Source organism: Ovis aries, chromosome 22 (assembly GCF_016772045.2).
Source record: "Ovis aries strain OAR_USU_Benz2616 breed Rambouillet chromosome 22, ARS-UI_Ramb_v3.0, whole genome shotgun sequence".
NCBI classification, from domain to species: Eukaryota; Metazoa; Chordata; class Mammalia; order Artiodactyla; family Bovidae; genus Ovis; species Ovis aries.
This window is the reverse complement of record NC_056075.1, coordinates 23,658,329-23,681,517: the sequence shown is the minus strand read 5'-3', so window position 1 is coordinate 23,681,517 and position 23,189 is coordinate 23,658,329. Positions and strand designations below refer to the sequence as shown.

Below are 23,189 nucleotides of genomic sequence, written 5' to 3'. Positions count from 1 at the left end.
CTTCTACTCCACCCCACTCCCAACTGTTCTTTAATTCCTGCCTCGTGGACACTCTCCCATCCTGACACCAATTCTCCCTGTGACGAAAATCTGAGTCTAAAAGCCTCTTCCCTTCTGTGTTCTTCCTCCCTTGACAGGGATGGACATGGGGGTTCCCCACTGGGAGAAGCAATTTGGAACAGTGCATGAAAATAAAAAAGGTAGAGTCACAAAGATCTCTACCATAACAAGCTGTGTGGTTTCAGCTAAATTATATAATCTCTCTGGGCCTCAGTTTCCCACCATGGAATGGTGATCTCTGCTTCACAATACAGTTGGAAAGATTACATAAAATAGACCTAATCATACAACTGAATATTAGTTCTGGTCCCTCTAGCATTTGGAGCACAACCTACTTTAGGTGAAGATTTCAAATTCTAATGCAAATCATGATCATTTTACACAGCCTCATTCAAACCTTATTCAAACTGTTTTCTCTCCATCCTTAATCAACATGGTAAGTTTCTGAGAATGAGAAACAGGGAATTCCCTGGCAGTCCAGTGGTTAGGACTCTGCGCTTTCACTACCAATGGTGCAGATTCGATTCCTGGTCAGGAAACTAAAATTCCACAGGCCTCCTGGTGTGGCCAAAAACAGAAAGAAAGAACAGCACTGAAAACTTACATAATAAATGCCACTCATGCTTCAAAAGGTATAGCCTTGTGGTGGGATGGACTCTCTAACAAGTTAAATGTATAAAAGTAGACTTCAACAAGAATCCAATCTGGAAAACCACACATTCTCAGACAAGGCTCATTCCCCATAAGTACACTAGAGAGAAAGTGTTCTGCAAGTCTTCCCAAAAAAGCACCCCACTTACATCAAATAAGTTGTCTTGTTCAACTGATTGCTGGAAAGCTTTCTCTGATTTGTGGGTCTTTCTTGTACCCCCACGGGGGAAGCTTTCTTCCATGGCTGCCATGTTTGAGTGTCCTAAAAACAATGCAAAAAGTTGGTAATACGTACTTCACTGTCAAGGCTGTGACCGATGGGCAAGAGACAGAGCCTTCTAGCACCAGTGTGCTAGACAGCATTCAAGACTAAGAACTGGATGGTTTGATGCCAGGCAACAGAATCCATAATTCATCTTTCCAAAGGTCTTTGCTTCAAAACCACACGTTCACATATTTTTCTCCAGTAAGTTATACTTTCAATGGAGCATCATTAAACAGCATCAGTTAAGTCACGGATACTCAAATGACTACATAACCCCTTATCTTCAAAGAACGCACACACATCTAAGATAAAACAATTCTGCAAATAATCTAAAATACAGATCAGGTTACAAACTATCAACAAGAAGGCAGAAAATAATAAGGCTTCAGCAAAGGAGGAAGGCTTCCTTAAAAAGATGCCTTTGAACTGCGTGTTAAAAGATGAACAGGATTTTGACAGGTGGAAAGGGAAAAGCAGGACGAATATGAGAAAAAGCATGGAGACAGGAAAACCCAATTATTTTGAGCAGCAATACGTCTGTCAAACTGCTTACAAAGACTTCTCTGGTGGTCTAGTGGTTAAGGATCCTCCTGGCAATGCAGGGGACACCATTTTGATCCCTGGGTCCAGGAAGATTCCACATGCCATGAACAACTAAGCCCATGCATTACAACTACTAAAGCTGCAGCACCCCAGAGCCTGTTCTCCACAAGGAGAAGCCACTGCACTGAGAAGCCTGTGTACTGCAACTAGAGAAGCCCCTGCTCACCACAACTAGAAAGCCTGCAGAAACAAAGACTCAGTGCAGCCAAACAAATAAATAATACATAACTTTAAAAATATTTAAAACTGCTCACAAGCTTGCTTGTCTTTCTTTGAAGAACTGTTCAACTAGATTACAAGGTGAATAAAGCATAATAATTGGAATTACATTTTAAAAGACAGATTGAGCTCTCTCTGTGTCAGATCTTTCATTGGGTGTGAGTAAATTAACTTTTACTTGGGTAAGTTAGACCCTTAAGAAAAGGAAAAGACAGAACAGTAACCAAAACATATATATACTGCAGGCTATAGCCTGGACAAGGAGACAGGACTGAAGCTTCGAAGGTAAACCCAGCGCGTGCTAAGCCGCTTCGGTTCTGTCCGACTCTTCGCGACCCTACAGACTGTAGCCCGCTAAGCTCCTCAGCTCATGGGATTCTCCAGGCAAGAATACTGGAATGGGTTGCCATTTCTTCCTCCAGGGGATCTTCCCAACCCAGGGATCGAACCTGCCTCTCTTATGTCTCCTGCACTGGCAGGAGGGTTCTTTACCGTTAGTGCCACAAGGAAATAGAACTGAAGGAAGGTACACACCGGGTAGGATTAAACGGCAGGAAAAGCCAATAGAGAAATAACGAGCACCAGAACTCGGTTTAACTGAGAACAGGAGGAGGAGCTGGTTCTGAGAGACACTTGGAAATAGGAATCTAAAAAGGCTTGAGACTGTGGAAGAGCTGAGGACCTAGAGGGAGCCTAGAAGGAGTTAGAATAAAGAATGAATGTATTTCGTAAAAGGAAAAAAAAAAAAAAAAGACAAAGCAATGCGGTCAAGTTTACTAGGAATTTGACCCTTAATCTTACTTCACAAAAGGGGAAACTGAAACTTCAAAGAGTAAAGCGACCCTGAGACAAAGGGATCTGAGCTACTTCCTAGGAACATAACCTGACGTTACAGGGACCACTCCAGCAGAGCCGGCTTCAGAGGTGGAATGCGGTGGCCTAACCACTCACCCGGCACTGCGGGTGCATGGCAGGGATCCAAAGCAGCTAGTCTTGGGACAGCCCTGGAAGCCACGAAGTTTCCACCCTTGTCGCTTTTGCCCCCACTCACCAGCCCCGGGACGCCAGCACGTCTACTTCAGAGGCCGCGCCACGGCAATCACACACGCGGAGACTGGTACACCCGCAGCCTAAAGCTGCTCTTCCGGAAGCGTGGGCGGGCTCAATGCCCTATTTCCGTTGCTATACTGGATCCAGTTCTACAGGGAGGGGGAGGAGATGTAGAGACAGGAAACGGAAGGGCGGGGTTTAGAAAGGTAGCCAATCGACGCAGAGGGCCGAACCCTTCAGGCCCGTTGAACGGTGAGGGGGAGGCGGTGTCTTCCGGCGGGATCGAGGGGCAGCAGCGTACGGTGAAGGACACAGGCCGTGGAGTTTGAACCCCTTGAAAGGTGAGTGTGGAGGGGAACATGGATTTAGACCACGCGTCTCCGCTCTGTGGGGCCGGCATGGAATCAGACTGTCTCCTGGTCCGGGCACACCGCGAGGCCTTCGCTTTGGTGGGGGCTGGCGGAGAGGTGGTGATTAGAAAAGGAATTAGGGAAAATGAAGGCCGGGCGTGAGGGTTCGGACAGTGACTGGGAAGCCTCGGCGCGAGGCTCCTAAAGGCCCTTAGAATGTATTTTCCAGTGGAGAAAAGGAGGCCCGCAGGGAAGGGAGGCCCCCCCAAGGTCACTCAGTGACGTAATATTGGATCAGAACTCGGACTTATGACCCCTCCTCTCGTCATAGTAATCTCTCGTCCACTGTATGCCCTGTACTGTGCACTGTAAGCAGTTTGTTTCCACCGAGCTATGCTTAGGAAGCTGTCCAGCCAGTTCCTTTAGCTGCGCTGCAGCCTTCGTCTGGTGAGTGAGTGTGGCCTGGCCCCGAGCAAGCGGCTTAGATATCTGTGTTCGGTCGGCGGGAAGCCCTTTCACTAGTAGTAGCTAGAACAGAGAGCTATAAACTCCTTGTACCAGAGGCAGCTTCTGGTACCTGAGCAGCTGTCTCTTGTGTTTGCCTCTTTTCCCGCGTGATCTCACCGTTTCAGGTAGGTGTCCAGTCAGGCCGATTAGTAGTACCGAAAAACAGAAAGTAGCGAGGCTCGTGGGTCACTTTGGGCTTTTTCTGAAGTGCTCATTTTACAGGTGAAGAGAAGCATGTAAAGATTAATTATATTTAAAAGTAGTTCGCCGGGCAGTTAGAAACAGAAGCGAAGACCCCATGGCTTAGACTTTGCCATAGGCTACAGTTTAACAGTTAGTATGGTTCTGTTTAATCTTAGGTATTTTTCATTCATGTCTTTCTCAACTGATGTATAACTCAAAAGGAAACCAAGTTTCGGTTTAATTATTCCACGAAGTACACTTAACACAAGGATTCCTGATCTTTGCCCAAAAGTAACCTGGAGTTTGCTGAGGATACTAACCGCAGTGCTTACAGGCTTTGCTGCAGTTGTTTAGCGGCAACATCTCACTTACCCTTCCATCTCAGCGTTTTCTATCTCGACTAAATTGCCGCTGGTAAACTGTGCCATCCCCTACAGTCAAAATTAGTCCTCTGTGGAATATTGCAGACATCAGCCTTCCTTCTGTATTGTATAGAGGGAGATTTAAGGCACCTTAAGATTGTTTCAGTTGGATACCACATTCTGAAAATGTTTGTTAGACACAAGTTAGTGGGAATTAAGCCCTTGTTTTCTGTAGGGTTTTTCCTAGAAACCTGCTTGACACTGTTAAGAATCCAGAAATCAGTCCTGAAGATGAATGGGAAAGCATATCTTTAATAAGTTTACTAAAACCTTTAATATAAAAGCCATATCATAAAATTTTCTTTTAATGGAGATTTTCCTACTTGGACTGGACTGCACTTGCCAAGGCCTCTAAAGTGACCCAGGGAAGTTTGTAATCCTTCATTGCTACAAGAACCTTCTTGAAACAGTGTTCACAATTAAGGTCATTTGTCGAGATTTTCATTGCCAATTCTATGCTTGTGAATGCCCCTGAAGGCCTTTGAATGGCAAACTGTAGAGTGCCGGTTTCCATAGCAGCAACTTCCTCACAGGTTTCCCCTGATTATATTTCATCAAGAGTCGGCTGAGTCACTGCCACTGCCTACCAATCTCGACCGGACCTCGACCGGCTCGTCTATGTTGCCAATCGACTCGGCGTGGCGTCGGTCGTGGTAGATAGGTGGTCATACAGACGAGTTTTCGAGTGTTGCTCTGGTGACCTTTGATGTGCCTTTATAAAAGAAGTACATGCCTTTGTGAAATACATAGGCTCTATAGATGTAATCCCTTTTTCAAGTCTCCTGTATATTTAAGGGTTGTTTTTTTTTTCTCCTATATAATTACTAATCAGAGTTTGGTTTTCTGTTACTGCAGTGTTTTTCAAACTTTAACATACATTGGAATCACCTAGATGGCATATTAAAACAGATTGCTAGGCCCCTGAGTGTTTTATTCAAAAGGCCTGAGAATTTGCGTTTCCAATGAGTTTCCATGGATGATGACAGTGTAGGGACGAAACTTTGAGAACCTTTGATGTTCTCTATAATGCCCAGAAATAGGAACTTTTAATATTGCAAGGGGGCATCTTTTCATGTCTATATTTAAAGATCTCCGTGTATTGTGTTTCCTCCCATGGGAACCATCATATATCAGTTTCCTGTAAATGCACTTATAGTTATTTCCATAAACTGTATTTCAGTTGCCATCCTTGAACCATACTACATGTTTCCACTTTATAATATTTCTATATAAGGATAAATTCCTGGTGAACAAATTGAACCAACTAGATAAAAGGATAAACTATACTCTGTCATAATTGAGTAGATATTACAGAATTGCATTTTAGGAAGGTTGTACTCCCTCCAGTTTACACTCCCTTCAGGCAGCAGAGAGACAGCTTATTTTCCCACATTCCCACTACTCCTGCTTATTATGATAAATTTATCTTTGCAGTCTGATGGTTAAATATTTGTCTCATTTCATATTTCCTTCACTGATCATGAGGTTTATTATGTGTTTCTTTGGCCACCTTTGTATTTTCCCTTCCCTAAGATGATTAAAATGCTTGCCCATGTTTTCTTCAGCTATTTTGGTATCACTTTTTACATGTTTTCATCTGTTTTTGTTATAAGGAGTAAGGATTTTAGCTTCTACTCCACCACCAATAGTTAGTATGTATTAATTCCATTTGGTAATAAATAATCCCGCCTCCTCCTTCCCGTGGAGGTCCTAAATTATTTATAGGAAAAACTGTAAAAAGTGGTGTTTCAAGGTGAGCTGTTCAGTTAGTTTTTTTGGTTGTTACCCCTCTGAGAGACTTTGAAAAGTATCACAAGCTCCAGCTTTCAACTAGTCTTAAAACTGATGGAATTCCATGTACAGTGTGCTGTAAGACAGAGCCAGGAATGAAAACATCAACCAATTTTGGGTCAGAAGATGGAGTTAGAGACTACTGTGTTCTATGTGTTATTTGATATATATTCTGGAATGTTGTGTGATAGCAACCAAGACAAAAGTCCTCCTTCCAAATTCTTACCAATGTTTTTTCCATCATTTTGCTACTGCTTTCTTGGGTGAGGCATACATAAAATTTACAATACTTATATGCAATATATAATACTTATATGACTTTAATTTTAAAAAACTTTTTACTTTTAAACAGCATCCAAACCAATTTGTTGCCTTCTTTTTTTTAAAAGATTGAAATCATGGCAGGTCCAGAAGCTGATGCCCAGTTCCATTTCACTGGTATCAAAAAATATTTCAACTCTTACACTCTCACAGGGAGAATGAATGTAAGTATTAATAATACCTTTAAGTAGTTATGTTTTAGAATAATATAGATTGACAACAACTCTTGTTTGATTTTTCCTTTCTTTTTCAGTGTGTGCTGGCCACATATGGAAGTATTGCTTTGATAGTCTTATACTTCAAGTTAAGGTCTAAAAAAACTCCAGCTGTGAAAGCAACATAAACAGTAAGGAGATAATAACTTTGCCATTTTGATGTTAGGGTTCCCCTCCCCCACACTATAAAAGTAATGTCGTCATTGTTCAAAATCTTATTATATTCAGGAAAAAGAAAAATATTGTCCATGTCTCCATCACCCTGACAGTTTCTGTTAATATCTCAATTTAGCTCTTTTATATTGTATTTGTTTGGTTTCCAATGGCTATGATCCATAATTTTGCTTTATAACATAGATGTTCTCTATAAATTTGAATGCATGGGTGCTCATGGATATATGATTTATTTTATATAGATGTTTCCTACTAGAATTTTTAATATAAATAACATTACAATGAATGCTTTTGAGCAAGAAGTGTTTATTCTCTTAAGTGCCTTCTGAAAGGGACACCTAGCTTTCTCTCTCCCTCCCCACCCACCCCCCACAATGTTAAATTATGTCAGTTTCTGATTTTTGTTAGTTTGATGAGTAAAAATATTTTTTTTATGAAGTTGTATATTTTTTCCATTTGAGTATCATTTGTATTTTTAACATTCTCTGTGTTTTTAACATTTGGGACTTTGTAAAGATCTTTCTTGTATAAGCTCTTTTTGTAATTTTTTTTTTTTGGTAGTAATTATTAATCAGCCTTTTAAATCAGTTGCAAATGCATCTTGCTTTTGAATTTTTATGTAAGCAATTCTGTCCATTTCCTTAAATCCCACCTAGACTTCATTTTCTTCTTGGTGCGACCCAATGCCCATTTGCCCTTGCTTGTGTATTTTGTTGGCAGTAGACAATGTACAGAGAACCCCAGACCTAGATTTTATCTAATGTAGCTTTCCGTGACAGAAAATTTTTTCCTCTGCTCTTAAGACCTTTTCCAGTCCCCAAATTATTGACTGTAGTGGACTGACTGCATAGCCCAAATGCAGTGATGCATGGTTTTTTCCTGACACGTAGTTTTTTTTGCCCAGTTTTTCATGCTATGTGTGCACTTAGTCACTCAGTCGTGTCCGACTCTTTGCGACCCCATAGACCGTAGCCCACCAGGCTCCTCTGTTCCTGGGATTCTCCAGGCAAGGATACTAGAGTGGATTTCTTTCCATCTAAGCCACAAGGGAAACCCAGTTTTTCATATTAGGTACCTCCTTACTCTGTTTTTATAATGGGGATACTACCATCCTTCCTACTGTTTAAACTATTACTTTATGGGGGAGGGTGGAGAATGTTCCTGGGTTGGCAAAAAAGTCCATTCAGGTTTTCCTATAAGCCAAAAAACCCTGAACAAACTTTTTGGTCAATCCAGTATCTTATATACTAGGCTTTTACAACAATGTATATTTTGGATCATACTGAATTATTGATAGCTCTTTTGTTAAACATGGGAGTTTTAGATTAAATTGTTGAAAGCTGAGAAACAACTAAATCTGGGGGAGTTAATGACTCCTTTGAGACTCTAATGAATTTGCATTCAATTTCAGGGAGGTTCATAGCCTTCTACTAATAATTACTGAATGTTCTAAAAGCAGACTTGAACACATTTGTGTCTAAACTATTTTTGCTTTGTTTATAGGATTCTGAACTGTACATTATCTGTTAAGTTCCCATGCCTGAAGAAGCTAATGTCAACTCATCATGTGATACTCAATTTGTACAATAAATTATGAACCTGGAAAAGCTGGTTGTCTTTATTTACAAGATATCAAAAATATAAAAACTGTACAAAATGCAACAAAGGCAAAAAACTGGCAGTAACTTGGTCTAAATCTTTTAGTTTTCCAAAGCAAGGCTCAGTACTGGAGGTAAGCAACTGAAATGTCTGACTTCAAGTGTACTAGGTTGTATGTAGCCATTTTAGCTGAAGTAGAACATGGAAGTTAATTTCACCTGGTTTATAGAGTGTTTGGGTGCACTCAATCCAACAGGTATAAATTCAGATGTCAGTGGATGGTTGTACTTCATCTATTTCTCAGAAAGGAACTGTAGTTCATCTTAGCCAGTTAACGTACATTCCACTAATCATGAGCCAAGCAAAAATGTTAGTGGATCGTATAACATAGTACTTGAGTGCCATACAGTAACTACATTTTTACAGCAGAAACATACATGCTCATGGAATTCTTCAGCTAAAATTCAACATGGTATTATATTACTCAATTTGAATCTTGAAGCAGGATGAATTATTGAAATCAATTGATTTTTTTAACATAATAAATTAAAATAGCATTTGAACAGAAAATGCATAGTTTCCACACAATCCAAAGCACCATGAATGTCCCCTCCACAAACATAATACCTCTTATTCAACTAACGGAAATTAGTTAAATGTGGTTGCTATAGAAACGTGGAACTGTCCTGTACAGATTTTCTAAGCAGCATACTTCCAGATCCATATAGACAAAACATTCTTTGTAGCTTAAATAGTAATCACTGAGGTATTTGCTTTTAGTCTCCCTTTTTCAAACAGTAGTTTCCAAAGGTCTTTTAATACCGACGGTTTATTGAGGACTGTAAGCTCCTGCAGCTAGAACCAAGTTTCTTCGAGTAAAATGGAGGTGTACAACTGGTGTTGATTTGGTCATATATGTTCCCAACAATAACTCTTGTGAATTCTCGGGTAAATTTATATGCCCCGTGGCTGTAGTAAAGTCATCAGTCTCTACATCTTCAAATGCTTTGACAGCATCCCATAACCGTACTGTATTATCCATTGAACCTAAGCGGAAATCAAAAGGAAACCATTTAGTAGAATCTGCCATATTTAAATTTCTGAAATGTCAAGTATGCTTTATGTATTTACATTTCTGGTAAAAGAAATCTGAACTTAACAACTCTATTCCCTCTAAAGAATTTCAAGCAGTAGCTTAACCTGAGAAGTCAATATACATGTAGGTAACAATCCTGAATCATGCTAAGGAGAAGCAAAATCCAAAACAGGACTTAATTTTGCAATTTTCAACATTCAGTTCTTCCGTTAAATATACAATTGACTCTTCACCACAAAGCCAGCTCTAGTCATTTACCTGATGCCAAAATTTCACCATCTCTACTAAATCTAAGTGAACAGACTGTATCAGTGTGTCCTTTTAACTCTCCAACCATCAAACCATGTCCAATATCCCAAAGGAGTACTCTGCCATCTGTTGCTCCTGTAGCCAGGAATCTCCCATTGGGAGAAAATGTCAAGGAATGAATTGGTCCCTAAAATAAAGTCATGACAAGAATCAAAAGTAAGGTTAAAAACACCTAGGAAAATGAGACAAAAGAACTATATTAACATAAACTTGAGTGGTGTTGACAGTATCTTTAAAATGTATGTCACTAGTTAATTTTTAAACTATTTTTAATCTTAACCTTGTGTGCTGGAATAATGAAAGTTAAAATACCTTGTGTCCAGTGAATATCCTTACGCAGTTCCCATTCAGGACATCCCAGAGCCGCACAGTTCTGTCTGCAGAGCCCGTAGCAACATAATTAGAATTTGGATGGAATCTGGTACAATTCACATCAGCAAGATGGCCAGCAAATATCCGTAAAGGCTGATAGTGATCTGTAGCCCAGAGCCTTTTTAAAAAATTATTGAACACACAAGGTAATTAGTAGTTAACTCTGAAATGCCAAGTTCTATCCAAAATACAGAAACAACCATGTGAAATATTAGCGTAAGTGGGTCCCCCTCACTAGTTTACCTGAGGGAAAGGAGGACAGAATGACTTAGAGACTAATCTTTTGTGTTTTTTTAAAGCTATGCCATGCAGCTTGCAGGATCTTAGTTCCCCAACCAGGGATTTAACTAGTGCCCTCAGCAGTGAAAGCACCAAGTCCTAACCACTGGACTACCAGGGAATTCCCTAAACATTCTTAAAACAGTTAACATGGTCCAAAAGGTTTTTAATTCTATAATCCTTTAATTCTCTGAATGTACACTCTAACTCCTAGTCTAACTGCTAGAGTATTTTTCCCTCGTTTTGGCTACCACATGGTGGTTTACTCACCAAGTTGTGTCCGACTCTGCAGCCCCATACACTGAAGCCACCAGGCTATTCTGCACGGGATTTCCCAAGCAAGAATAACTAGAGTGGGTTGCCACTTCCTTCTCCAAGGGATCCTCCCAACCCAGGGATCAAACCCGGGTCTCTGGCATTGCAGGCAGATTCTTTACTAATTGAGCCACAAGGGAAGCCCCCAGTGGTGGGGGGGGAGGGGAGCGACCACAAATAATTTCAAACCCAAGCTACCTCATCCTGAACTTTTAAAGATATGACAGGGAAAGGGCTCACAGTGGCCGCAAAAGACAAGGTTTAGTATCCACTTGGGGAAGGGGAGGGCATGGACTCTTGGTGTAGACATGATTGCAGACAGAAATATTTCTGTCCCAAATTAGTTTTCAGATGACCTACCAATGCTGACATTCTCAAAAAGCTGATAATAACAGAAGTGAAAATAAGTTGGCTGGGGTTTGTAATTCCCAACAAGAAACCATTCTGTTCGTTGAACAGGCCCAGTCCTAAGCTCATAATGTTCTTACCGAGCTACTCTGTCATGGCCCCCTGATACAAAATAATATCCATATGGAGAAAACTGTGTGTCCCACACTGGATAGTTGTGTCCTTTATATCCCACCAAGCAAGTAAATGTTTGAAGACTCCACAATCTAACAGTTCCATCCTCTGAAGAGGAGAGCAGGTAGTTCCTGAGAAAAGAGAAGGTAACGTATTTGATTCCTAGAATAACTTAGTTACCTGTCCAGTTTCTCTGTATGTTTGTATATGTTAAATATAGGTAACTGACTACTACATCTCAGTTTTAATTTATGCCTGAAATTCACAGTAGATAACAAGAGTTGAAAGTACTAATGTTGGCCATGACACTACATCCACTGAGCACCTACTGAATAAGCTTAGGTTTTTTTAAAAACAGTATCTATTAAGAAAATCACAGTTCTTTGGAAAAAAACAAAACAAGAGGTAATGACAAAAAGTATGGTCAAATCAGGTCACCTGAAAAAGGCTTCTACTCTAAGTTTCGTAAAGATGAAAATCTTTATGAACGATTTTGGACTGAAAGCAATAAGACATAGATGGTATTACAAAACAAAAAAATACCCTCCCCATATTGCTATAGAATATTAAGAGATCATGAAAAATAAACATTTTCATGGGTTTCTAATTCCCTTATCAGTATTAGTTCTTTTGATTATACAAAGATAAATCTTCAGTTGATAGGTAATATGCCTTTAATAGCAGGAATCTGTTGTGAATTTGGAGATGACAGAAGACTGCTGCTGCTGCTGCTGAATTGTTTCAGTCATGTCCGACTCTGCGACCCCACAGATGGCAGTCCACCAGGCTCCCCCGTCCCTGGGATTCTCCAGGCAAGAACACTGGAGTGGGTTGCCATTTCCTTCAATGCATGAAAGTGAAAAGTGAAAGTGAAGTCGCTCAGTTGTGTCCAACTCTTAGCGACTCCATGGACTGCAGCCTACCAGGCTCCTCAGTCCATGGGATTTTCCAGGCAAGAGTACTGGAGTGGGGTGCCGTTGCCTTCTCTGCAGAAGACAGCAGTAGCCACCAAACACATAGCAGGAACCCAAAGAAGCAATCCTCAACCCCTATAGGAGTTACACAAAACTAAAGCTAATTTTTATAACCAGCAAACCCTGAAGTTATGGATCCTGATTTTGTAAATTTAGCTACTATACACCAGTACCCCAAGATGAATTAGCAGAGGGCAAGATTCTAAAAGATAATGAATGATAGGCAACCATGGGATTTTTCTTATTTTCCCCAACATTTGCATAATGTTTCTAGTAGTTAACTTTCACATAACACACATATATATTTCATATAACTTTCATTTAATCTCAATTAATATAGCAATATTTAATTCTTATAGTTTGTATTTTACCTATCTGGACTGAAGCTGGCTCCATAGACGGGACCACTGTGACCATACAAGATCTTCAGCTCACTTGCTGTTTTCTCATCCATGATTCTTTCTAAGACATCATCAGATTCTTTATCTATCAGGCTAAGATCTAAAATGATCCAGAAATATTACTTTTAAAAAATACATTTATTAAAACAATTTAAGGCAATTATTTAATATATCAGAGTTTAGGAGAAGAACTAACATTTGAACTGTTCCTCCTACTTACCAATCACTATGCTAATGCCTTTAAATTAGGTGCTATCATTTCAGGGTACAAGAGAAGAAAGTGAGGTTCAGAACACTTAATAACATGCCAAAGTGCACACAGCTACTTAGCCTTGGAACTAGGGCTGAAACTCAATTTATCCACTAGATCACAATGTTTTATAAAATAAAACTACAGAGATATTAAAATAAATTATTGAGCATGTGTTATCTTGTTTAAGCAATACAACTAGCAAGAAACTTTAAAATGTAACCCTGATCTTAGTTCATTTTAGCCATTTTTATGGCTAAAACAGAAAAGTACTCTCCCAGTATTTAAGACTCTTTTTTTTTTAATTTACAAACAAACAATCATAAAATGTTAGATTTTTAACTTCAGGGAGTTTTCTAGCCTAATGCCCTCATTCTACAGATGAGAAAACTGAAGACCAGAGAAATTAAATCAGTCTAGCACCCCAGTCTCCTGATTGCCACTCCAATACACTTTTCACTGTTGGGAATGTTGTTAACAATTTGACTTGAAGTAAAATCAAGTGAAATTCTGCTAAGATCACAATGTTCTGGTATATTCCATAGAATAAAGATTGGTGTAACCTAATGATGGATTTGTATCCTAACAGGTCATCTCAGTTACCTGCTGCTTGTTTGACACTACGAAGCTTTTTGGGTGTCACAGACCACACTCTGACAGTTGAATCTGCAAAACCTCCAGCGATCAAACTAGAATCATCAGTGACATCCACTGCAGTGAGACCCTACCAATTAAAAAATACATACTAAACAATACTGTTTTAGGGGAAAAAAATTATAATCACATCTGAGAGAACACACAATGACAGCTATTTTTCTTCACATAATAGATCATTTGAGATTTCATTCTCTTTTGAAATTCACTGTTCAAATACACTTATATTGAGAACATGTCATAATTTACTTTTTGCTCTCCAAACTTGGAACGCATATATAAACAGTTTTTTTTTAACTTTATTTTTTAATTGGAAGAAAATTACAACGTTGTGTTGGTTTCTGCCGTACAATGCAAATCAGCCATAATTATAGTACAAAGTATATGTAATTATTTTTGTACTTCACTAAATATATCCTCAGCAGTCTATTATAAAAAGTCTATAAGGATATAAAGAATTCTTATTAAAAATTTAAGTAAGTACTTAAGTTCAGAGAGCTGAACCACATAGCTTCCTCCTTTTTCAAAGGTTAGCAGAATTCTGATCAGTGAAACAAAGGATACATACAAACAAGATTCTGGTACCAAAAGGTTGCTAAAGGTCTTTTAAACACTTTCTTCTATCTATTCTGAGCAATGTCCAGTTCTTTTCTAACTGCTATCTTGAAGCCGTATCTATATTAAGACTTCAAATAAGAAAACTTCATTTTAGTTAAGACATCTAAGCTACTTTTAATGGTTAACCACCATTTTCCATGACTCTCCCAATTTTCTCCCAGAAACTACCCAATTATTTTACCAACCTGGTAAGCATTGAGGAATGTATAGAAACAAATAGAAGGTAAACAGTCTGGCCCCAGGCGTACTCGTTTTGTGGTTTCTTTCATATTCATTATCTTATCCAATTTATCTGAATCTTTCAACTCAGGAAGAGGGATTCTGTGAAAGAAAAACAAACTGGAAATTACTCTGAATATTAAAAAACTGGAACCATCTATAACATCGTCTTACACTTACACACATGTTCCTGAGGTTTTTCCCTCACCTGTTTTGAGGTGGAGCATTAGGATCTTGTTTTTTACTTTTGGATCCAATACTATCTTTTTTAGGCTTCTTTTTTTTAGGTTTTCCTTCTTCATTTTCTCCTTCTTCATCCTCGTCATCCAAAGGCACCTCAATTTCTGGCTCTTTTAATAAGCCAAAAAATACCTACAAGTCAAGAGAGTCAATTTTTTAAAATTACTTTTTTGTTTCTTGATACATCTTTTTAGTATCTTGATAGGAATCACAATTATAATAGGATCATTTATATCCTGAAACCGATTCTGTACTTGTCTACCCAGTAGACAGTCTCTCCTTCTCCCTTACTGACAGAACCCTGATTTTGTTGGAGCAGCAGCATGCTCAGTTAAAATCATTTCTGTTCCCAGGCTCCCTTGCAGCTGAGAATGGCCATATCGTATCATTCTTGCCAATAAACGCATACACAAACATACTGGGTGGTGTTTTAGAAATACTGTTTTCCTCATAACCAGGGAGATTCAGCAGGTATATCCTCCCCCTTCTGCCTTCCTTGAATACAGCTGCAAAGTTGGAGCTACAATAGCCACCTATGAACACAATGAAGAAAGCCACATTCTGAAGGTGGCTCAGCAGGAAGTATAAGGAGCCAGGGCCCTTGATGGCAGTTCTCCTTGTGGAGTTCTCACACCAGCCCGGGAGGGCCTTCCTCTTTAATTCATTTCATGTGAAGAAAAAAACCTTACGTGTTTCATCCAGTGTAATCAGGGTTCTGTTAAATGCAACCATTCTCAAATCCTCACTAATATACACATCATCCTTAGAACATGAAACTTAGTATACAGTGTAAAATTATCCCCAAACTAGCTGTAAGAAAAACGTGTAAATTATGTAGATGGAAATGCAACAAGTTTTCATAATCTGCATTACATAGTTCTTATTCCCATACCTTTGATTTGTTTGCCTCTCGTTTAGCCTCTCCTGCCAAACTTCCCACCATCGCATCTATCTGTTGCTTACTACGCGGCATCCCATCAAAGATGTCAATGTAGAGGTGCTCCTGAACTATGTTCCATATCTGATTGTTCTGTTTCTCCTGAAGATGCCTCTTCAAGAGTTGGTACGAGTCTCGGGAAATACGCAGAACAAATTTACTTGTTCGAAAATCCAACATGGTCTCATTCCCTTTCATGTGTTCCTTTTTGGTAAGACTAGATAATACTCGTAGGTCATCCTGGTAATAACATTCCTGATCTCCATGGAACCTGTTTCAGTGATTTTAAAAAGGCATTTTTCAATGTAATCATTAAGGGATCTGCCTCTCCCCCATATATTTATAAACATCCCAGAATACTTTCAACGTAGTAGTTTGAATAATCCTGGACTAAATTGTAGAATCAGAAGTAACACAATTCAAAATTATTACAATTCAGCTCTGAATTCATCCTAAAAACGACCAAGTTAATTCTCTAGTGAAATGCATCATAAACATTTTGAGGGAATTTGAAATAAACACCATAGATAAATGAAAGATAAGATATCCACCACTGGTGGACAGTCACATTTGAATGCCACCATTGGCAGAGATTTGAAAATGTTAGAATCTTATGTTCTCTCAAAACCCATTTTTTAAAACTTTTTATTATGGGAAATTTCAAACACATACTAAATTAGAAACTAATATAAACTCAACATACCTATCACTCAGCCTCTCAACAATAATCAATGCATGACATTCTCACAAAACGCATCATTTTTAGTGATTTCTTATATGCTTAATATCAGATATAAATATTAAACATCAGTACTTTAATAACACAACTAAAGAACAAGAATATGTTGATATGAAAGAGAAAACACTCCCATTTACTCACCATTACCAAAGGCAATTATAGAAAGCTTTCAGCTTTGGTGCCAATTGCTAAATTTAAATGTACTTTTGTTTCTACAAATCTTAATTATTCTAATAATATAAAATGTAAAAATCATACAATAACATTCACAAAGAGCAGCAAACAATGCAAAAACATTTAGAAAACAAATGATTAAAGATATTAGGACTTTAGCTCTGACACATAGCCAATAGATTCCTAATCTGTTACCTGTGTTAGCCTAGCATGACTCATCAAGATATGAATCAAGAGTTTCTAAGATGTGAATGAAATTAGAAATCTCAGCCTCTTAATTTTTGTATTAGTCTCTGCCGATAACCTCATCTGAGCATGGGGTCTTGGCACGGGCTGAGACTGTTCATGACAAGGACACACAGTCAGTCCCTATGATATCCCAGCTTCCTAGGTGAGGAGATGGCTACACCATCAGACTGGAAGAGGAAGAGGCTTTTTGAGGACAGTTCATGCATGCCTGCCAAGTCACTTCAGTCATGTCCAACTCTCTGCACGCTATGGACCGCCACCCGCCAGGCTCCTCTGTTCATGGGACTCTCCAGGCAAGAATACTGGAGTGGGTTGCCATGCCTTCCTCCAGGGTATCTTCCCTACCCAGATATCAAACGAGCATCTCATATCTCCTGCACTTCCAAGATGGGTTCTTTACCACTAGCACCACCTGGGAAGCCCTTCTGATGACAGGACTGTAGGAAAAATTAGCTTAGAAATTGTCACCATCAGCCTTTTCTTTCAAAAACACAGAGCTACACAATGTCATGTGACAGCCTGGATGGGAGGGGAGTTTGGGTACATGTATACAGATGACTGAGTCCCTTCACTGTTCACCTGAAACTATCACAACTTTGTTTGCTAATCGACTATACCCCAATACAAAACAAAAAGCTAAAAAAACAAACAAACAAACAAACACTGAGCTATCAAACATTTGCTTTACATACCTTCTATTAGGCACTGTAGAATAATGAATGAACATAACGGCACAGAAGCCAGGAATCCTGGGTTCTATCATTCCTCTATCACCACTACCTGTGTTACCTGACATGCCCTAGCTTCTGGGTCTACAGCTTGAAATGAAGAACTCTCATTCAAACTGTTAGGCACACCTCCATCTTAAACACTCCTTTTCTCTGGCTTCCATAACTCAGCACTCTCCTGGTTTTCTTTCTGCTTCTCTGGTCTCTCCTTTCATCTCTCTTCTACATGGTAGTCTCTTCTACTCTTTTTATTAATCTTCTCCTCCAAACGTTGGAGTTCCCTGAGGTACAGGTCTAGCCCTCCCACTGACTTATTTCTATTTCATACTCCTTCCTAGACAATCTTGGATTCTGTGGTGGCACAGACAGTAAAGAATCTGCAATGTGGGAGGGCCAGGTTCGATCCCTGGGTCAGAAAGATCCCCTGGAAAAGGAAATGGCAACCCACTCCAGTATTCTTGCCTTGGAAATCCCATAGACAGAGGAGCCTGGCAGGCTACAGTCCATGGGGTTGCAAAGAGTCAGACATGACTGAGCGACTAACACTTTCAAATAATCTCATCCCGATCCATCAATATTGCACACAACTCCAATTTATGGCTCTAGCCCCTGCCTCTTCTCTAAGCTCAGACACTTATATATCCTCCATCTATCAACCTGACATCTCTTAAATGAGTCAAAGGCATAAACAAATCTGAACTCAAGATTATTCTACAATCTGACAAACCCTGCCCTCTTCCAGGGTTTTCTAAGTGAAGAGCATCCCTATCCAGCTAACGGAGCCAGATACCCAGGGATTATCAATTACACTTTTATCTCCCTTACATTTGTATCTAATCCTTCACCAAGTGTTTCATAAATATGTCTACTGCCCTTCACCAACACTATCACCCCCAGTCCAGTGTTTCTCAACATGGGTGCTACTAGTATTTGGGGCAGAACAATTCTTTGCCAAGTGTGACTACCTGCACATATTGGAACTTTTGGTTTCCCTAAGACACCTGATCCTCCAGTCAAGTTGATACAACCACCAAAAATACCTCCAGTTCCAAATAGCCAGGAAGGAGGAATAATATTACACTCAGTTGAGAATCACTACAATAACTTCCAAAATAATCGGTCTATGATCACTTCATCCCCCCAATCATTGTTTGCCCCAACATAAAGGTCCTTTCAAAACATAAAATCTAATAAAGCATGGTTCTTCAACAACTTCTGTAGCAAACAGCAAAGATGTCTGTCCCCAGATATTCATTTTTTTCTTTCTTCCTCCACAATAAAACACCGGAATACTAGCTGAGCACACAGACATCTAGGTAAAGACCATATTTCCTACCTTCCTTGGCCAATGACTAATGACATAAAAAAGGGAGAAATACTTGCACTTCCAGGAAGGATGTGCACCCTCCCTGCTCACTCGAACACTTATCTGATTTCTCAGAGCTGGAGAGTCACCATGTACCACAGTGGAAACTGCATGACAAGGATGTTAGCACTACATGATCAAGAGACACAAAGGACTCCATACCAGTCCTAGAATGCCTTCCATCATGAGAGAGAGAAACAGAATTTTATTATACTCAAGCCTATACTGTTTGGGGTTCTAGTCACTCTCATGTAATCTAATCCTAACACAGCTTCATACTGCTCTTAGTAGCAGCAGCAGTGCGTGTATGCTTAGTCGTGTCCAACTCTTTGCACCCCCATGGACTGTAGCACACCAGGACCTCTGTCCATATGATTTTCCAGGCAAGAATACTGGAGTGGGTTGCCATTTCCTCCTCCAGGAGATCCTCCTGACCCAGGGATTAAACCTGTGTCTCCTGCATTGCAGGTGAATTCTCTACTGCTCTTAGAAGCAAAAATAAAATTTTTATTTAGGCAGCTATTGTTTGATTTTTCAGTGAATCTCAGCCAAATCTAATCCCACCCAATATGACTAACTACTGATCTTAGGGTAAACAAAGACCCTCAACATGGCCTAAGAACCTGCCTGTCCCAGCCACTAACCAACCATCAAGCTTCATGTAGTACCAAACCCCACCCCCCATACTCTGCTCCAGCCACACTAGCCTTCTTTCACCTCGGGGCCTACCATGATCCTTCCTGCCACAGGGCTGTCACACAAGTTTTTCCCTTTTCTCTTCCTCTGGTTAACTCCTCTCCAGCCTTCAGATCCTATCTCAAACATCACCTCTAGGAGCCTTTCCTGACTTCAACAAGATCAAACCCTTCATTTTAAGTTTAGCAGAGGCACCAGGTACCTCTCCTTCATAAAGTATTTTTCGAGTTGCAATCTGACATTTGTGTAGTTACAGATGTATATAAACATTTTGTGTGTGTGTGTATATATATAGCTATATATACATATTTTTTATAAATTCACATACTTCTCAAAGAATGATTTTGCTTCATTCTCATGTTGATTGTAGACTAGTTCCAAATACATGTGTACAAATAGGGGATAAAAGAGTTGGGATAGTTCTGCCCGATGGCAGTCCAAGGAACATTCAATGAAGTGTTTCAGTCCGCTATAGTATTCTTCATACATCGTGGGGTCTCCCTGTTGGCTGTAGGCTGAGAGCACGGCACTGACATCTGGCTGGTCTTCCACAGCTACACTTCCAACTGTTTAAAAAATGAAAAATAACTTCAAGAAAATGACCTGACAAGCACCAAAAGACTAAGGCTGTTTTGTTAAGGTCCAGAGGAGAACTGTTTCACAGATGTTTGTCCCTCTCCTCTCAAACACTCTTCCCCGACACAATCACAAAATCTTTTAATGGGATTCAGTTTGTTTCAGTTACCCATCCAACACTTCCTTGGTTTGTCCACATCTTAAAATAAAAATTTTCAGATCAACAGCAAAAAGATTCAGCATTTTTCCTAGAGCTTCACTATTTTAAAAACAAATTTTATAAAACATGGTATGTGCAAATCAAACAACGGTATTACTCTTCTCTCAAGGCTCAGTGCAAATGGCACTCACCACCACAAAGCCATGCCCTGGAGTAACATTCCCAGCCCTCTGAGCTACCTGAGTATTTTATAACTTTTCAGCAACATATCTTATCCTGTGTTACCTTCACGTATGTCCATCTATCACTCCCTATAAAATACAACCATGTTAATGGTGGGAAGAACTTGCCTTTTATATTTCCAAAAGATAAATCTATTTTATATGCTTAAAACAATTTCCATAACCACCATTTCAAGGCAAAAAGCATGAGTATTTATTTGTAATATTTCAATACCAAACAACGATACATCTGTCAATCAAATGAGGGTTTGTGGGAAATTTTTTTTAAGTTGTGATTACAGTACTGTTATGCTCTTTACTGCACAAATTTTCAGTTTTTTTGGTTACTATGATGGCCTCTTTTCCTTTCTATTGGTTTCTCAGTTACAATCTGAAGGTCAAGTTTCTAAAGAGATGAGAGATTATAGCAAAATAATCAACCACATAATTCATCCATCTTATAGTTCATTCCCAAATTCAGATTCAAAAAAGATTCCTCTCAATCACATTTGCACACAGTTCTACTTATGGGTTACAGCGCTTATTCATACCTCACTCCTGGAAATGCTGCCAAGATTAGGTCTCATAAACACAGGTTAATTTGGCAAGAGGCTCTACAATGGGTAATTTAATTCAATAAACATTTTTTACTGGCTCAGGATCACCTTTGAAACTTTATGTTGTATATGACTTTTACTGCATGGACTTTTTGACAACAGTTGCTGAAGGAAAAGGGGAGCGGGAGCCTCAGGTGTCAGGGATAGGTACTTGGCATAAACTTGTCAGTGCCAGACATTTTACATATATATGAATCTCACAATAACCCGTTTAATAGAAGGAAAAAAACTCTCAAGCTTAGGAAGAGTAACAATCAGCATCACACAAGTAAAAGCAACAGAGACAGAAACTGAAGTCCAATACCTGTTCCTAAATGAATGGGTCTCAAACCTTGCCATAGATCAACATCTCTTGGAAGCATTTTTTTTTTTTAATCCTTAGAATATTTATTTATTTTTGGCTGCGTTGGATCTTACTAGCGGCTCCGAGGATTTTTCCTTGCCGCATGCGGGCTCAGTAGTTGCAGAGCGCGGGCCTAGTTGCCCCACGCTTGAGAGATCTTAGTTCCCTACCACGTTCCCACATGCCCTACGTTGGAAGGCAGATTCTTTTTTTTTTTTAGTTTTTATTTTTTAAATTTTAAAATCTTTAATTCTTACATGCGTTCCCTAACCACTGGACCACCAGGGAAGTCCCTGAAGCATTTATTTGAAAATGCAGATTCCCAAACTCCACCTTCACAGGATCTGATTCACTACGTCTGAAGTGATGCCCAGGAATCTGCATTTCTCTAAAAGATTTGATACCAATGGTATTTAGCCTATATTTTGAGAAAGACTGGCTTCACTATGTACCACCACTCTCTGGCTGTGCGGTCCAAAGCAAATACCTTGGCCTTTCTCGGTCTGGTTTCTCATCTCTAAAATAGAAGTACTGTCTACCTCACAGTGGAACTGTGAAAATTAAGATAAACAACACAAAATATTTATAGTAAAAGTACGCTAGTACAAATAATGTTGCTGCATCCCTGCCCAAAGCTCAAGAGCCCAAATAAGAACCAAAAGCCTGGAAGTTCCCGCCTCTCCGCGCCCACCGTCCCCATACATCCTTCGGCTCAATAGCTCTCCACAGCCTCTCGCTGGAACTGACAGCTCGGAAGAGGGTTTGACTGCGCAGCCGGCGCACTAGGGAAAGGGGCGGGCATGTGGCCCTAGAGGCGGGCCCAGGAAATTCAAAACAAGCCCGCAGAGGTGCAGGCCTGCCAGCCTCTGCCTTCCCGGCTCACTCCCCGCCGTGCCGGTCCTGCCTACCCCGGACCCAGCGGCTCACCTTTACCCGGAGCCACAGAACCTGTCGCTAAGCCCGAGACGGCGGCGGACCCCGAAGCGCCGCTGACTGGAGGATCCGGGGCCGAAGGGCCGGGCGCCGAGGCGGTGACCCGGCTAAGAAGCGCGCTGGCTGTCTCAGCGCCGGCGCTGTCTGCCTCTCCCGGGGCTCCGGAGCCCGCCACTGCCTCCTCCAGCAGCCGGGCCTCACGGCGCAGCGCTTCTTCGGCCTCGCGGAGGTTGCTCTGCCGTAGAAACTGCAGCACGGCGAGCAGAGTCTGTCGGTCGTGGGGAGCGCTGGCCTCCGGAGCAGCGGCGGGCACCGGGGCCGCCCCCGCCGGTGCAACGGCGGAGACAGCCACCGAGGGTTTGGGGGTCCCACCATCCCCGCCGGCCGACGACGCCGCCGCAACGTTCCCGCCGCCGCCGTTGGGGCCGCTGTTGGTTGTGCCGCCGCCACCTTCGCCAGCGCCGTCCCCCGCCTGCGGAGGTAGCAGCGTCGGCGGTCCCTCAGGCTCTAACTTCACCGCCACCTCCGTCTGCTCCTCTGCCAGCGCCGCCATCTTGCGGCTGAGCCACCTCGCGCCGTCAAGCGTGATTGCGTTTTCGCCATATGGAGGGCGGGGAGGAGCGTTTTACGACATCTCTGGAGGGCAATTTACGGCAGTAGGAGGGGCGATAAAGAAGGAGAAAAAGGAATCGCAGCAAGAGCAACTTTCAAAAGTGAGTGGCAAAAAGGCAGGAAGTGGGACGTCGGGGCAGCCTCTTGCATTTGCCGGATAATAGTTACATTTATTACAG

At 40.7% G+C, this 23,189-nt stretch overlaps 3 protein-coding genes across 4 annotated transcripts in view; 1 reads left to right on the top strand and 2 right to left on the bottom strand.

The window, feature by feature from the left end:
* PDCD11 (programmed cell death 11) overlaps positions 1-2,965 on the bottom strand; it is a 42,632-nt gene extending 39,667 nt beyond the window's left edge. For both annotated transcript variants that reach the window (XM_012102869.5, XM_004020161.6), the window contains exons 1-2: positions 2,850-2,965; positions 861-973 (exon numbers count right to left, since the gene is read on the bottom strand). In XM_012102869.5, coding sequence (XP_011958259.3) covers positions 861-962 — 102 coding nt within the window. In that variant the 5' untranslated portion in view covers positions 963-973; positions 2,850-2,965. The remainder of the gene's footprint in view (positions 1-860; positions 974-2,849) is intronic.
* Positions 2,966-3,086: 121 nt separating this feature from the next.
* ATP5MK (ATP synthase membrane subunit k) lies at positions 3,087-8,418 on the top strand. Its single transcript, XM_027960157.2, has 4 exons — positions 3,087-3,189; positions 6,491-6,586; positions 6,676-6,768; positions 8,315-8,418. The coding sequence occupies exons 2-3, from the start codon at positions 6,500-6,502 to the stop codon at positions 6,763-6,765; spliced, it is 177 nt and encodes a 58-aa protein (XP_027815958.1). The 5' UTR covers positions 3,087-3,189; positions 6,491-6,499; the 3' UTR covers positions 6,766-6,768; positions 8,315-8,418.
* Positions 8,403-22,988, bottom strand: TAF5 (TATA-box binding protein associated factor 5). Its single transcript, XM_004020157.5, has 11 exons — positions 22,393-22,988; positions 19,877-20,114; positions 15,552-15,867; positions 14,628-14,791; positions 14,386-14,521; positions 13,532-13,652; positions 12,649-12,778; positions 11,270-11,434; positions 10,128-10,305; positions 9,765-9,942; positions 8,403-9,457 (listed from the first exon to the last, which is right to left on the bottom strand). Exons 1-11 carry the CDS (start codon positions 22,949-22,951, stop codon positions 9,240-9,242), a joined length of 2,403 nt encoding a protein of 800 aa, XP_004020206.3. The 5' UTR covers positions 22,952-22,988; the 3' UTR covers positions 8,403-9,239.
* Positions 22,989-23,189: the final 201 nt, after the last annotated feature.

Bases quoted from the DNA above. Each gene is read 5' to 3' on its own strand.
- ATP5MK (XM_027960157.2), top strand. From the start codon at position 6,500: ATGGCAGGTCCAGAAGCTGATGCCCAGTTCCATTTCACTGGTATCAAA. The intron at 6,587-6,675 runs GTAAGTATTAAT...TTTCTTTTTCAG, and splicing joins CTCTCACAGGGAGAATGAAT to TGTGTGCTGGCCACATATGG.
- TAF5 (XM_004020157.5), bottom strand. From the start codon at position 22,951: ATGGCGGCGCTGGCAGAGGAGCAGACGGAGGTGGCGGTGAAGTTAGAG. The intron at 14,792-15,551 runs GTATGGGAATAA...CTTGACTTGTAG, and splicing joins GAGAGGCAAACAAATCAAAG to GTATTTTTTGGCTTATTAAA. The intron at 9,943-10,127 runs GTATTTTAACTT...ACTTTATTTTAG, and splicing joins GGATATTCACTGGACACAAG to GGACCAATTCATTCCTTGAC.